Source organism: Miscanthus floridulus, chromosome 18, assembly GCF_019320115.1.
Source record: "Miscanthus floridulus cultivar M001 chromosome 18, ASM1932011v1, whole genome shotgun sequence".
Taxonomy (NCBI): Eukaryota; Viridiplantae; Streptophyta; class Magnoliopsida; order Poales; family Poaceae; genus Miscanthus; species Miscanthus floridulus.
The window spans coordinates 119,452,992-119,468,324 of record NC_089597.1 but is presented as its reverse complement, the minus strand read 5'-3'; the positions used below and the strand labels follow the sequence as shown (position 1 = coordinate 119,468,324).

The 15,333-nt window shown below is 45.5% G+C and overlaps 1 protein-coding gene and 1 long non-coding RNA gene across 6 annotated transcripts; both read left to right on the top strand.

The window, feature by feature from the left end:
- Window positions 1-1,979: 1,979 nt before the first annotated feature.
- Window positions 1,980-7,654, top strand: LOC136520266 (glutamate receptor 3.5-like). 3 transcript variants are annotated; one of them, XM_066513718.1, is made up of 6 exons: window positions 1,980-2,889; window positions 4,550-5,895; window positions 5,971-6,248; window positions 6,372-6,403; window positions 6,501-6,911; window positions 7,050-7,308. In XM_066513718.1, the coding sequence occupies exons 1-6, from the start codon at window positions 2,631-2,633 to the stop codon at window positions 7,157-7,159; spliced, it is 2,436 nt and encodes an 811-aa protein (XP_066369815.1). In that variant the 5' UTR covers window positions 1,980-2,630; the 3' UTR covers window positions 7,160-7,308. The 3 variants fall into 3 exon arrangements, with proteins under 3 accessions (XP_066369815.1, XP_066369813.1, XP_066369814.1); XM_066513716.1 differs by having other exon boundaries at window positions 1,983-2,889; window positions 6,501-6,907; window positions 7,050-7,654; XM_066513717.1 differs by having other exon boundaries at window positions 2,755-2,889; window positions 3,422-5,895; window positions 6,501-6,907; window positions 7,050-7,654.
- Window positions 7,655-7,953: 299 nt separating this feature from the next.
- LOC136520267 (uncharacterized) lies at window positions 7,954-10,729 on the top strand. Of its 3 annotated transcripts, XR_010775199.1 has the most exons (4): window positions 7,954-9,048; window positions 9,319-10,056; window positions 10,412-10,455; window positions 10,558-10,729. It is a non-coding gene; the product is annotated as an uncharacterized lncRNA (long non-coding RNA). The 3 variants fall into 3 exon arrangements; XR_010775197.1 differs by having other exon boundaries at window positions 7,954-10,056; XR_010775200.1 differs by having other exon boundaries at window positions 7,954-10,056; window positions 10,384-10,455.
- Window positions 10,730-15,333: the final 4,604 nt, after the last annotated feature.

Sequence of the window (15,333 nt, the reverse complement as noted above, 5' to 3'; positions counted from 1 at the left end):
GTGCCTTGCATATTTGGATTAATTGGTGTTCAATTTAACCCAATTTGTATTCAGTTTATTTATTGAGTCGTTGTATTGTATTCGATCTCTCCTATTGCATCCGTTCTATTTATTGAGTCGTTGTATTGTATTTGATTTCTCCTATCGGATTCGTATGGGCAGTCCATCACGTTGGAGGCGGCGACACAAATCAAGGAAAGGAAAATTATGGAAAGAAAAATTATTAAAGATTTGATCCAAACTGAACGGCACTTTGAAAAGAGGATTACCAGACAAGAAATCAGAATCCGAGTAGAGATCGGAGTTGGACGAAAAAAATTGTGGCAGAAATTTTGCCTCTTTATTATTACAGATTTAATCTTTCTCAGGCGCCCGGTTTTTTGCTTATCTATCAGTCACCTGCATCTTCCCTCCCCTTCCGTTTGTTAGCAGCACACCCCACCGCTGTCCACCGCACGCGTCACGCATTGCCGCCGCGACACCGTCGCCTCGCGCACCATGCGCTGCCGCCGCCCACCAAGTTGCCCCATGCACCATCGTTTGTCAACCTTTCGTGCCCTGCATCACTCCATCCCGTTGCACAGGTGAGCAACGTCTTCCATCCATCGCGATGTCAGCCGCTGCCACCGTCACTGCCTCTTGCCCGGTAGCCCAGAGCTCGCCGGACACACCTGCGCCGCCTGGAGCTTCAAGCTCGTCGTCCGTCCCAGTGCCGCCCGGAGCCGCGAGTCGGTGGCCGAGGCCGACCCTAGATCTGGAGCCAGCGCGTCGATGACGATGGCAAGCGTCACCTGTAGGAAGAGGTGCTCGCCGTGAGGGAGTTGAGCAGGAGCTCTAGAGCAGCGAGGTAAGCAAGGACAAGCGCGAGGTTGAAGAAGATGCGATGAGCGGCGCGAGCGCGAGGTTGAAGGGCTGACGACGAGATAGACCCTTATTATTAGGTATAGATATTGGTGCGACGCGGACGATGATGAATCCATGGCAACAGCTAGAGCATCGAGGGCCCACATGAACAGTGCCAGAGGCCGCCTCCATCCTTCAATTTTTGGCCTTGTTTAAATCAAGGCTAAAGTCTAGGGGTGTCACATACAAAAATCATCGGTACTCCGCGAGACGAATTTATTAAACCTAATTAATCCGTCATCAGTATATGTACTGCAGCTTTACTGTATCACCATATTGTCAAATCGTGGACTAATTAGGATTAAAAAAATCATCTCGCAAATTAGTCGTAATCTATACAATTAGTTGTTTTTTTTAATCTATATTTAATACTCCATGCATGTGTTCAAACATCCGACGGATATCGACTCAACTTTAGAGAAGTAACTAAACAATGCCTTAACAGTAGCACCGAACGGTGCCTAATGGCCTGGGACTCGGAGGGGATGTGCGGTAATAGTAAAAAAAAAGGCTTACGTGGCATGGCTAATCGAGGGGCAATTTATCCCGCGTTGAAGAGGTACCTTATACTTGTCAAATTTCATGAATGATGAGTCCTAATAAATTTGCTGGTGAGTGTGGAACACATTATGTCTGTTATCAGAGCAAGTACTTGCTGCTAGTTTGGGTTGATGTTTGAAAAGCTGGTCCCTTGGAGGTGGAGCAAGGAATCCTGATGATCTGCCAAAATCCCAGGCTCCCAGCTGCATGGCTGTACTCATCAACATATCAAAAGTTCACAGTCCATCCATATCCATGGTAGCGGTGTCTGTGTGACTCCTAGTACTTGTGTACCAGTGACCAGATCCTGAATAGTGCTGAAACGGAATAAAGGGCCACGATTTGGACACGTGACGGCCGGCCCCTGCTGTGCCTCATCGTCACCCCTTTCGCCTTTCCTTGTCGCGTACCACTCGAATAAATCCATCCTCGGCAACGCATGATCCATCATCATCATCCTATTCGTTCCATGGCTGCAAATCGCCGACGTACGTACGTATATATACCATTCCTTGCAAAAATATCTCCCTCTCGCCTTCCTTCTCCTTCCTCCAGCGCTGACTCGCTGAGCCCGTGACTGCGAATGCCACGCGACATCAGGCTCTGCCCTCTCCTCCGGGTCGCGCTCGCGCCAACGCTCACTGTCCCTGGCCAACCGATACGGAGCCTCGGAGCTTGGACGAGTCGTACGTACGTAGCTGGCTGTTCTGAATCGGAATCCTGATACAGCATTCGCCCGTCGAGCTGTCCTGTAATCCTGTTTACAGAGAGAGGGGAGAGCAGAGAGTCCGGCTTGTCATCCTCTTGGTGCCCACCTGGCCAGGCCACCTCTCACAGTCACAGAACGAACCAGCAGATTGATTTTCCCTTCCCTTCCCTTCCGACGGTACTCTACTCTATTAGAGCTCCTCCGCCAGGTCCTCGGTCCTCCCAGGCTCCCATCAGCGTCCAACTTTGGCCGGCCGGCCGTGAGAAACGAAACCAAACACCCTGCCGCGCGCCTCCCCTCCCCCGGCCAGTTCCTTCCGCCGCCCATTGCTCCAAGGACCCACCCACCCGATGCGACCCGCCCCAAGGTTCCGGCCCGCGACGGCGCCGGGTGCTCTTGCTCTAGCGCCGACTCATCCGGCGGCGGAGATGCGGGCCTGAATGAAGTGAGGCTCGTCGTCGGCCGTGTTATTAGGCCAATGGCCCCGCTCCGGGTGATGCTCCTCCGCTTGGCGCTGCTCGCCGTGGCCGCGGTCACGGTCACGGCGGCGGCGCGGCCCAGCGAGGTGGCCGTGGGCGCGCTCTTCACCTACGACTCAACCATTGGCCGCGCCGCGAGCCTCGCCATCGAGCTCGCCGTCGACGACGTCAACGCCGACCGCACCGTCCTCGCGGGCACCCACCTCAACTTGCTCGCCCAGGACACCAACTGCAGCGGCTTTCTTGGGACCATCGAAGGTTGGCTCCTCTCTGCTCTTCCCGTCTCTAGTCTTCTTTGTTGCTCATCTTAGTGGTACTAGAGATTTCGAGTGCAAAGAAGATTGAACTTAGAATACCGATTTTGTTTTCTTATTCCTAATTTTGCCTTTTCTTTTTGTTTGAAAAAAAACAATGGTTTTGATTCGAGGTCAGCCTTGCAGACTAAATGTTTGTTTGCTAATTCGAGCGAACTGTTTTCTTTTAATTGGAATGATTCGGCCTACAGTTCCAACTATTCACAAAAGTGAAGTGGTGACCACGAAGAAAAATTCCAGCTTTAGCACTAGCAGCAGCGAGCAAAATGAGGGTAACCAAACAGAGTAACGTGTGAGTGCTCATTTCTGGACTTCTTTAGATGTTTGTTAAGACCTCTACCCTCCGACAGTTTAAACATAGGCCTTCTTGATATATATAAAGGGAGTTTTTTTTTTTTTGAGCAACTTACAACGGGAGTAGATGATAGTGGTGGAGAAGATGCCAGCACAATCTGACTTGTGCATCTGTTCTATAGGTATGGCGGTCCTTGTAAAATATTGATCTGCAATCTGCACGCCCTTAAAGAAACAAAGTGGGCGCCACTGCGTGATTCAGAATGCCAGAACTTGCACGTTGAGAGTTAGTAATCAGTAATTACAGTAATACTTATTAGTAGCCTTGCTTTGTTCCTTCCCCGTCCTCTTTTGCAGTATCGATTCTTTTGGCACATGGAGGAAGAAAGTATGTTCTCTTCATCCGTTTTTGTTTCTGGAAATTCATTCAATTTGCGGTTTCATTGAGTAACCATTGTTGGACTGTTTTTTCCCTGTTTCAGAGTCCCTCTTGGGTTAGGTAACCCATATTTATAGGACCTAAATGTTGACTGCCAAGTGATATTCGTTTCAATGTATTATTTCTTGAGTGTCTTTATCTGTCTGAACTAAGGTCAAGGTGCCCTCTTGCTCATTATTTATACTTGTCAGTCCTCCCTCATTAGTCTAAATGCATTAATTGCCTGCCTCGTGTCTCATGAGATGATTTGGTAATGTTTAAACTGGAAATGAAGAAAGCAACTGCTACTTGAAATTATGATGATGACCTTGTCCTTTCTTGAGAGTTTTGCTAACCAGACTGTCCTGGTAATAGAAGAGAAACAGACGAAAAGCATACCGGTACAGTGGTACCACGAATGGCACAACATATGAAATCGCTTGTGGTATTCTGTATGGTGCAAGAAACATTCTTAACTATTAAGGGGCATCCGAGCCTTCACTTTCTTCTCATGCAATATTCATTTTTCCTTTCTTGTGTCATACATTGAAGACTGTTCCTCTTTGTGTGAAGCAACACTAGTTTTCCTGTTTTTGTCACATATAAGAAAGTTTGCAGCCTGTTCGCTTGGTCGTAAACGATCGTAAATTTTCAGCCAGAACAGTATTTTTCTCTCACATTAAACCAGCCAGCAGTAGTAATCCACGATCATATACGATCGTATCAGCACCAGCCGAACAGGCTGTTGATTAGCATGAGTCAAGTTTTAGGAAGTTAGACCATATAAGCAGAATGAAAACTTACAAAAGTGAAAACTTTGATTAATCAGCTGTACCTGCTGCTCGCTTGGATGGTCCATGAACTGATTTATAAAAAAATTACTTTGTTTCAGCATTGCAGCTAATGGAAAGAAATGTGGTTGCTGTTATTGGCCCACAATCCTCCGGGATAGGTCACGTCATCTCCCATGTTGTTAATGAGTTACATGTACCTCTTCTATCATTTGCGGCTACAGATCCTACTCTTTCTGCATCAGAGTATCCGTACTTCATCAGGACAACCATAAGTGACTACTTCCAAATGAATGCCGTTGCTAGCATTGTTGATTACTATCAGTGGAAAGAGGTGACTGCTATATTCGTTGACGATGATTATGGGCGAGGTGGTGTGTCTGCCCTTGGTGATGCGCTTGCAGCAAAGAGGGCGAGGATTTCATATAAAGCAGCTATTCCTCCGAATTCAAATACAGAAGTGATCAATGATGTACTGTTTAAAGCAAATATGATGGAATCAAGGGTCATGGTTGTGCATGTCAATCCTGACACAGGGATGAGAATATTTTCTGTTGCTAACAAGCTCCAGATGATGGCCGGTGGCTATGTCTGGATAGTAACTGACTGGCTAGCTGCTGTCCTGGATTCCTTGACGTCTAGAGATCGTAAAGATATGAGTCATCTTCAGGGACTGATTGTTCTTCGCTCGCACATTCCTGAATCTGATGCCAAGAACAAGTTCACATCTAAATGGAATAATGCGGCTCGTAATAGAAGTATTACTTCTGGCTTGAACTCATATGGTTTTTATGCTTATGACTCAGTTTGGGTTGTTGCTCGTGGTATCGATCAATTTCTCAATAATGGGCAGCAGATCAACTTTTCTACAGATCCAATGTTGCATGATTCTAATGGCAGCACTCTGCATCTATCAACTCTCAAGATATTTGATGGTGGCGAGCAGATGCTACAGCAACTTCTGCTCACAAATTTTACAGGCCTAACTGGTCCAGTCCAATTTAATTCAGATCGCAATTTGGTACACCCAGCATATGACATCCTTAACATCGGTGGTTCTGGCTCCCGGTTGATTGGCTATTGGTCCAATTACTCAGGCCTCTCTGTTGCTGCTCCTGAAATTTTGTATCAGAAGCCGCCAAATACTTCTTCACTTGCCCAGCGGCTCCACAATGTGGTTTGGCCAGGTGATTCCACCACTACTCCTAAGGGGTGGGTTTTCCCGAACAATGGCCAGCCTCTGAGGGTTGGTGTCCCAATGAAACCAAGCTTTAAGGAATTAGTGGCAGGTGGAAAGGGCCCTGATAATGTGACTGGTTATTGCGTTGATATATTCAATGCAGCAATTAAACTGCTTCCTTACCCAGTTCCATGCCAATTCATAACAATTGGGGATGGCAGAAAGAATCCTAACTATGATGACATTATTAATATGGTTGCTGCCAATGTATGTTCTCATTCTTTTTTCGTTGTATGTTACCATTTTGTTGTCAGTCCTCTGATTTGTTTTCATTTCATTTAGTCCCTAGATGCAGCTGTAGGTGACTTTGCTATTGTGAGAAACAGAACAAAGATTGCAGAATTCACACAGCCTTATATTGAGTCAGGGCTTGTGATAGTAGCACCAGTGAAACAAGCAACTTCAAGTGCCTGGGCTTTCCTTAAACCGTTCACATTGGAGATGTGGTGTGTAACAGGTGCTCTTTTTATTTTTGTGGGGATAGTTGTTTGGATTCTTGAGCATCGGAGTAATGAGGAGTTTCGAGGCTCTCCACGACGACAACTTATAACAATATTTTGGTATGCTTCTGTCACTACTTAGGAATGTATTTTATCCTGGGTTACCAAGTCTGGCTTGGTCGAAATTCATTATTTTGTTGGTAATTTTTTCTAATTGTCTGACATTTCATTATTATATTTCAGGTTTAGCTTCTCAACAATGTTCTTTTCACACAGTAAGTCCACTAGATCCATCACATGATATTATGCTTAATTCGTCCATGATCCTTTCCCTGTCTGGATGGAAACATCTTGACAAGAAACTCACTGCAGGACAGAACACTGTAAGCACGCTTGGGCGATTTGTGTTGATCATATGGTTGTTCGTTGTCCTGATCATCAATTCAAGTTATACTGCTAGCTTGACGTCAATCCTCACAGTCCAACAGCTCGCATCAGGAATAACTGGGATCGACAGTTTGATTTCAAGTGGTTTACCTATTGGATATCAGGATGGAAAATTTACCAGAAATTACCTGATTGAAGAGCTCAATATTCCTGAGTATCGATTGGTACCACTAAATACGATCCAGGAGTATGCTGATGCCCTTAAACGTGGACCAAAAGATGGCGGTGTTGCTGCAATTGTTGATGAGATGCCATATGTTGAGGTCTTCCTGTCATACCACTGCAATTTCAGAATAGTGGGACAGGAGTTCACCAAGGAGGGATGGGGCTTTGTATGTTCGTCTTTCTTTCTCTACCTGTTCTGTATTTGTTCACCTTGTTTTGATAACTGCTCCCATTGCATCTCATGGAAGCATACATCCCTGTTTGGTACTGCAATTGAAATGATTTATTCTTCTCCATTGTTCTTTACAGGCATTCAAGAGAGACTCCCCCCTTGCTGCAGACTTATCGACAGCCATCCTTCAACTCTCAGAGAGTGGCCAGCTTCAGAGAATTCACGACGAGTGGTTCACACGGCCTAGTTGCTCCTCTGATGACAGCGAAGTGGGAGCAACCAGGCTTGGCCTCGGAAGCTTTTGGGGCCTTTTCCTCGTGTGTGCCCTGATATGTCTCTTGGCTCTGGTGGTGTTTTTCATACGAATATGCTGGCAGTATAACAAGTACTCCAATTCTGAAGCTGCTGGTGAGCCCAGCGCAGCAGCAACAGCTGCAGCTGCAGCAGATGATGATGCTGCTGCTGCTGCCACTGATGCTGTGGAAAGACAGCGGAGGCCATCACGCCTTGGCAGCTTCAAAGAGATTATACAGTTTGTCGACAAGAAGGAGGAGGAAATTAAGAGAACGATGAAACGAAGATTAAGCGAGAAAGATAACCAAGCTGCAGGATCCTCAGATAAAGATAACCAAGCTGCAGGATCCTCAGATGCTCATTCAGTGCCTTCAGCATAGAACATATTTCCAACTTCAGTCCTTCAGAAGGCAAAGCAATGAAGCACATATACAGATAACATACTGAATTAGGTTCTCGCTCCTCAAAACATATATAGTATGATAATGTAAGGGCCCGTTTGGTTCCAAATAAGTCACCTACTTATAAGTTAAAAGTAAAATAAGTGACTGATTTTGTCAAACACCACCAACTTATAAGTCATCCCTGCTTATAAGAAATAAGCTGGTTCACTCTTACTTAAAACTTATAAGCCATCCTTTTTCGCGTGGGGTCCACACCTTTCAGGCATGAGCTTATAAGTCATCTACAACCAAACAGGCATAACTTATAAGTCATTGATTTTCAGTCACCTGACTTATAGAAACCAAACAAGACCTAACTAGCTTCAAACTAAAAGGATTTATTGTTGCAGTAGGGTGATCTAAGAAACCATTTTTTATCAGGGTCATTAGAATTTCGTCTCAAGCATACACGGTTTCTATACTAAACAATTGTCCATGGCAATTGAATTCTTTTTCAAGCTGTGCAAAGTGTTATTTTTTTGGGAAAACTGTGTTCTTTGTCCTTGTTCAAGAGTTTAATTATGATTTTATTCTTATTTTTTAACTTTATGATTTTAACTTTATGACCTTTTTCTCTTATCTATCTACAACTAAAAAAATTTCTAAGGTCAACGTCTACCCGGACCCGGCAGGACGAGTACAGGTGACAAAAAAATTTCGCCTCGTCGACCTGCAGCCCGTGCGATCCCACGCCGCAGCCTCCTCTCCCTCCCCGTCGCCCCTGCGACCCCAGCGCGTCTCCCTCTCCCTCCCCATCTCGCTGGCGGTCCGGGACCTCACATGGCCTGCGCGCAGATCGGCTCTGGTAAGACAGTGCGTGATCCCCGTCACGGACGGCAGGCGGCGGCCGTCCCCGTCGCCATCCGCCTCCTCGCACGCCAAGCCGCTGAAGCCCTCTCCCTCTCCCACGCCCCCGCACCGCAACGCTGACGGGTTGCTCGCGGGTTCCTCGATCGACGCCGCCGTCACCTCGCTTCCCCTTCCCCTTCCCCTTCCGTCCAAGCACACGTCGCGCACCTCCCCATCTTTTCCGCCTTCCCCCCCCCGCGGCGCCCGCACCCCACCCCCACCGCTGCCGGTCCCTAAGCCCCCGTCCCGTCACTCCCCTGCCGCCGCACTTACCCCGTCGCCTGCCACAGCCGTCAAACGACCAAGGCCCGTGCGGAGGAGAGCGGCCTGATCGAGATCCGCGACGGCTCGCTGGAGCCCGAGGCCGTGTAGGGGAGTCGCCGACCTCATAGGCGTTGGTGGGGACCGCGAGTTCGGTTGCGCACAAAGGCCCGGGTAGGATACGATAGCGGTAGAGATCGAGATGCAGCCGTGGACGGCGCCTGCGTGGTGATGGACCTACTCTAGCCCCTGCGCGATGCGGGCGGTGACCTGGATGCGGGAGACCCAGGTGCGAAGCCCCTGCCTAGCCCCGCCGTCACCCCGCCCGTACTCATCGATGCATAAAAATATTTCATGTAAAAATCATAGTCATGTCGAACAGTGGTGACAGAGGCCGATTGACCGAACGATTCGTGTAAAAGTCGTGGTCATATCTCTGTTATTCATCCATCGTATTGGACTTAGCTAGATTCTTCTGGTTAAAATAATTGCAGTTTAAATACCTTTTGTTCAGATTTCGTTGTGGGCTTTTGTCTGATTCTACTCCGCAATTGTGCAGAACAAATTCCTACAGCGCTCAGCTGTGCTCAGCAGCCTCGCTCTCATATGGTCAATAAGCAGTGGCGGATGCACGATGCGGGATAAGGGGGCTAAAACAATGGAGATGTTGATTTGCATGAAGATTTAATGGTGAAATTAAGCTTTTGCTACAGTGATTATGCTTGAAATCAAGAAATTAGGGGGCAATAAGTGCGTCCAGGTGCTAAGAGATATTTAGGTAATTCAAAAGCTAATCTCGTAATTTGTTGTCCAGCTAGAGTTTGGAGTGGCGGTGGTGGCGTTTGCACAATGATCTTTTCACTCTACTCTGTTTTGGGCGTTGGTGTCGGTAGCCACATCTGATCGCTCTCCATTGCTGTTGCCTAGATTCATGCACTGAATGTTCATATATAGCAGTAAATCTTGGTACTATCCTTTTTTTGTTGAGGGCCAGCTATTTGTTCTTACTCTCAGCACTAAGTTCGAGGTTGGAGGGTGGCATATTGATGGAGAGCTTGATTCCCCTGGTGCCAAAATTTAATCTTGGTTGTTGCATTTTAAAAATTCTTGATTTTTTGTGTGTTTTCTGACATGCAGGCTTCATGCACTTTCAGCGTTAGGGGAACACTGCCAACCTCCTTCAAGCATCACTTCGTTGCTGTGTCCATGAGGTGAGGACCAAGGACGACCATCTTCACTTCGTATCTTCTGAAAATAAGATGCTGAAGGGCTAAAAGCTTTATGAAAGAGACGTGAGGTACAATGAAGAAGCTATCAATCTGAAAATAAGATAGTGCATATATTTTTCTAGATCTTGTGAAATTCATATAGAAAATAAATATGCCTAAAAATGACATGAGACTAACTTTGTTCAGTTGATGTTGTCATTAACATGTTAAAAATATGTTCACTGTCGCTTGCAATAATATTTCTGAATGGAACGAGGATATCTTCAAATTCAAATTCATCAGTAAAAAAAATATTGCTATATTTAACTATTACTAACTCAGAGTCATCATCGCTTGCAATAATAATACCTATGATTTAATTATCTATATATTGCTGATGGTGAATTTTGCCACAGACACTTGATTGGATACCTTATTTTACAGCATATGCCTGCGTGGAATAGACCTAAGCCACATATATTTATACGGTGAGTATAACATACTTTATTTTAATATTTTGTGAGAGATTTTTTAAGACACGCAATATTACTTATGTGACAGGCACTAATATTTACATATATACTACACAGGATGGTATGGAGATGTGGCGAAACTTATCCGTGGATTTCTTTGGCGCAAAAAAAAAAGATATCGGAGATTTCTTCTAGCCGATATAAAATATTATTTTAGCCGCGTCATGGAAAGATCTATACAGTACAATTTGTGAGCCTGCGACGCTGCGCTCTCTGTGACATTTGCCTTTTGGATTAAATATCACTTTAACATCGGTATTTAATTTTACAGTATTGTTATCTTAACGCACGATTCATGTGTTCTTAGTAAAAAAAAATTAGTTGTCTTGTAGCAATGCACCGGCACGAAACTAGTATTTTAGGATGCCGTTCGATAGACATGAAATAAATGAATTAAAAAAAATTTAAATCTATAAAAATGAATGCGAAAAGACCAAAATGCCCCTTATCCTTATCTTCAGCCTCCATCGTCCAACCAGGAAAACGCGGGTGCTGCGTCGCGGCTACTCGTCTGTTCGTTTGAACTTATCAGCCGACTTATCAGCTAGAATCTACAGTATTTTTCTCTCACAACAAAACAGCTTCAGTCGATTTTAATATCAGCCGAACAGACTGGACATCGAGTAGGGGCATCGGGCGCATCCGGCGGCGGCTGCTCCTGGCCTCGGGGCTAGGCCCACGTGGGGTGGCAGCGACTCCCGCCCTAGGTCTAGGCCCGTGCGGGCCGGCGGCTGCTCCCGACCGTGGAGCTAGGCCCGCGCGGGACAGCGGTGGCGCTCGGCCGCGGTGCTCAGCCAGCAGTGCAGGGACGCCGCCGCTGTCCTCCGTTGTCGCACAGCCAGGACGGATGCTCGGCCACCGCTTCCCCGCCGCCCTCCGCCTACCGCGCGGTCTGCTGCGGAGGAGGAGCGTCACCCGTCGCGGCCTGTTCGACTCCTTGCATATGCCGGCAGGAGCAACTGAAGCATCGCACCCGCCGACGGCTGCCGCAATAGCCGAATCATAAGCCAGCTCTTAGCATTGTTTACATATTTTTTAACAGAAAATAGAGAAAAGCTTTGTCTTAATAAAGAGTTAGGTTCGTACACATATTTTAAGATCACGTGAAAGTGTCATGTGAACTTAATCTTACTATGAGATATTGCTAAGAGCTACTAAAACATAATTCTAGTTTTAAACCTGAACATGTTCTAAATAGAGAGAGTGGCACTATTGAAGAAATTGATTTAGAGGTGCTAACTTATATCATTAAGGGTGCCCTCATCCGCCGCCTGTGGGGGATAGAGGCTGGAGCCGTCGACAAGGAGTTGCTGCAGGCGCCGTCTGTGTTCAGGATTGGGTGACAGAGCGCAGCGAGGTCACGAGGAAGAGAAGAAAGACCTTTATTTATTTATTTTTATTTGGTGGGTCCCACCACATAACCCAACCCAATCCAAATGAAGCCAAACGTGGGAAATAAATAAAGCTCGTACCCAATCCAAATTGTGTGCCCATGTTGGTATGGTGCAGATTTGTTGCTAAGGTGCTGTCAAAATTTTGAATATTTTTTCAATATTAAATATGATTTGAAATAACTATAAATTATGCCAAATATATTTGACAAAATGTAACAATTTTTTTGTCAAAACACAATATAAATGCATTATCCAAACCAGGGGTAAAATCACAAATACTCATAAGAACAGAGGGCAAAATCACATGGACATTTTTGTCCAATATACAAAAGTTAACATCGTTAGGGGAGGATGACGGAATAGGGGAAAAGTGGTACATTTTGAAAACATAAGGGTAAATTCACAAAGTTAAAAAAAACAAGGACAAAATCATAATTTTGATACAAAATAGGGGTATAAATGCAAGAGCCCCTTTTTCCATTTGCATCTCTAACAAACATCTTTTTGAATGGGTTTTAACCAATACGAGCTCTTTTACAGTGCCCTCTAACAACTTAAATCTAAGAGTAACTTTAAGGGTTTCTTTATTTCCTTTCGAATTGATAAGGATAGAGATTTTGGTGAAAAAAAAAGTCTTTCAGCTTCTTCAACTAGATCACTATATATTACCATCCTCTATTCCTAGTTTCTCGCTTGTTAAAGATAGAGGGCGGAGCTAGCTCTCCAAAATGCCAAAGAAGATTTAGAGAAGAAGTTGGAGAGTGGAGAGATATGAAGATTAAAGAGCAGTTTTTTCTTAGAATAGCCCTCAAAATGAGGATTTAGAGAGTGGGTTGAAAAAAGATGGTTGGAGATGATCTAATGGGTGAGATTAAGTTAGGATGTTAAGTATAGTCCATGAGAACTTTCTTGCCATATTGCCTGATCAATCAATAGTAAACTGCTATGACCTGACATGAAAGTCTAAGAAGCAAATATAATTCATCAGTATATGCCAATATGCTTGTTAAATGTTAGTTTTAAAATTTTTACTAAAGTGGTCACTGTTAGATTAACTTGGTTGTAGATCATATAGTTGTTCCAACTCAAATCGCCTTCATGTGAGGGCACAATATCCTTGAGGGAGTCATTAATGTTGCATGAGATAGTTCATGAATTAGTATCATAAGAAGCAAAATTGGATTATATTTAAAATAGACTTCAAAAAGGCATAGGACAAAATGAGATGGCCATTCTTACGCAAATATTGTAGAATAAATGTTTTCTCCTAAGTGGATCATCTCTTGGACACAAGGTTTTATATCAGATAGGAGCATGGCGGTCAATGTTAATGATGAGGTCGAGCCTTATTTTTAAATGAAGAAAGGTCTTCGACGAATGAAGGATCCATTATTTCCCATTATGTTTAACATTGTATATAGCCAACATGCTAGTAGCACTAATCAAAAGTGTCAAGGCAGTGTGTGTCACTGGGGCTAAGTAAAACTACCTTGGGCATAGTTCTACCAGATGATCCGCTAGGTTTCAAGCCTGTCATTTGGTGCACGTTCAGGCGTAATTTTTCAAGTCCGTTTTAAGTTCAATCTCGTAAAATTTAGCTTTTTTAAGATCCTTGGCTTAAAACCACTTTAATGGGGCCACTTAATGCCACGATCTTGACCAAGAGTTATCCTCTTGTGCATTGAACTTGAACTCCCTCAAGATGATGCCTTGGACCCCCCCCCCCCCCCCCCCCCAACCACCTAATAGTACGGCCAACAGAAAAACAGAGCCCTAATACACACTACAACGATATTCTTCAAGCATCAAGCTGACATTTGCTCTATTGTGTTTTTAGTCTTTATGAGTATTCTTTGCGCCATACAATAATTAACGATCCGAATCTTTGGGGCCAAGACACTTGTGGGTTGTGGCCATTCAACTTGTGACTAACTCCAATGTATGAATTTTGTTGCAAAACACACATTAGTCTAAAGCTTAAGCTCATCAATCATCAAAACCTCAAATCACCAAATTGAGGCCTAGATGTGTTCAAATGTCGATGTTGATATGCTTCGTGTGACGATGATGAACGGGGTTTCCTGTCATATAGATAGCACTGACTTTGTCCCGGTAGACCACCGTCATAAAAGCATGCGGTACATGAAGTTCCTACATAAAGTTGTCCTTCACAACGGCATGTTCCACAACATGTTATTCTGCCTCTGCACTAGAACAGGAGATTGTACTCTGACACTTGAAAGGCCATGCACCATGACAGCAGATTATCGTCGACAAAGACACAGTTACCAGACATGTAGTGCCGAGAGGCGAGAGTTGGCACAGCCTGCCTAGTCCGTATCAGAGAATGTGGTTAATTAGAGACTATACGGGACCATTGCCAATATAAAACCCAGTAGACAGGATGCCCTTCACAAAGCGAATGATGCGCTTGATCAACGTGCAATGGGGCTCCCAAGGATCCTGCTAGCTGTTGAACTACATACGCCAAGTCAGAATGAGCAATGGCGGACTCAGCTGAAAATTATAAGTGAGACGGAGAGCAAACTAAATAATAATAAAAATATTTTGCACTAATACGCCATATTTATTTATATCCAAATTATAAAGTACAGAAAAAAAATCCCAAACATCACCTCACTCCTCCAAATCTTCAATCAAGGCGTCTAGCAGGTCTAGATGTCCAGAACATGAACAACTGAACCAAAGTTTTACCTCTCGTATGTCTTTTTGTTGCTCTTGCTACATCCTGGCCGGCCGCTAGCGCTGGCACCGACGCTCCTCGAATTGAACTCCATTCCCTGCAGCCCCTCGCTTCCCGTTCCTCCATGGCCACAGGAGGCAAGTTGCAGTTGCCACCTCCCTCTTGCACATCCACAGGGGCCAGTTGGCGCAGGTTGCCGTCATCTTGCACTGCTGCTGCCATCGCCGAGTGACCGAGCGGAACCGCGCGAGAGAGAGGAGGGATCGAGCACGGCAGTGGGCGTCCATGTGAGCGAGCACTAAGGCCTGTTGGGCGAGCCGGCGAATAACAGCTTGGGCCATCGCCTAATGGATCCAACAAGTAACAGGCCAAGCCCAAGTCGGCAGTTCAATAGTTAGGCCGCCCAGAAAAAAATTAGCACCAGAGCAGGCCGCACACAGCGGAGGGACTCGTGGCTTTTGTCTTCAGCTTTAGGAAAGTAGGCCGAGAAGATGGGTGGTGCGAAGGAGTCCCAGAGGCTAGTTGGGCCGTCGAGATAAAATAACTAGCCCGCGAAGCATCAGCCTCAGTCACCTCCCGGCGGATGATTGGCCGATGTCCAGCCCAGTAGCGCTAGGAAGTGGGCCGGGAAAGATGACCGGGCCCCCAGTTGGTAGTTTGTACTAGGCTATATGAGAGCCAGGCACGGGCACCTGAGGCCTAGAGGGTGGTGGATCAGTGGATGCCGTACAAATT

Coding starts and splice junctions, on each gene's coding strand:
- LOC136520266 (XM_066513716.1), top strand. CDS start 2,631: ATGGCCCCGCTCCGGGTGATGCTCCTCCGCTTGGCGCTGCTCGCCGTG. Junction 5,896..5,970: donor TTAATATGGTTGCTGCCAAT/GTATGTTCTCAT, acceptor CATTTCATTTAG/TCCCTAGATGCAGCTGTAGG. Junction 6,249..6,371: donor CAACTTATAACAATATTTTG/GTATGCTTCTGT, acceptor ATTATATTTCAG/GTTTAGCTTCTCAACAATGT.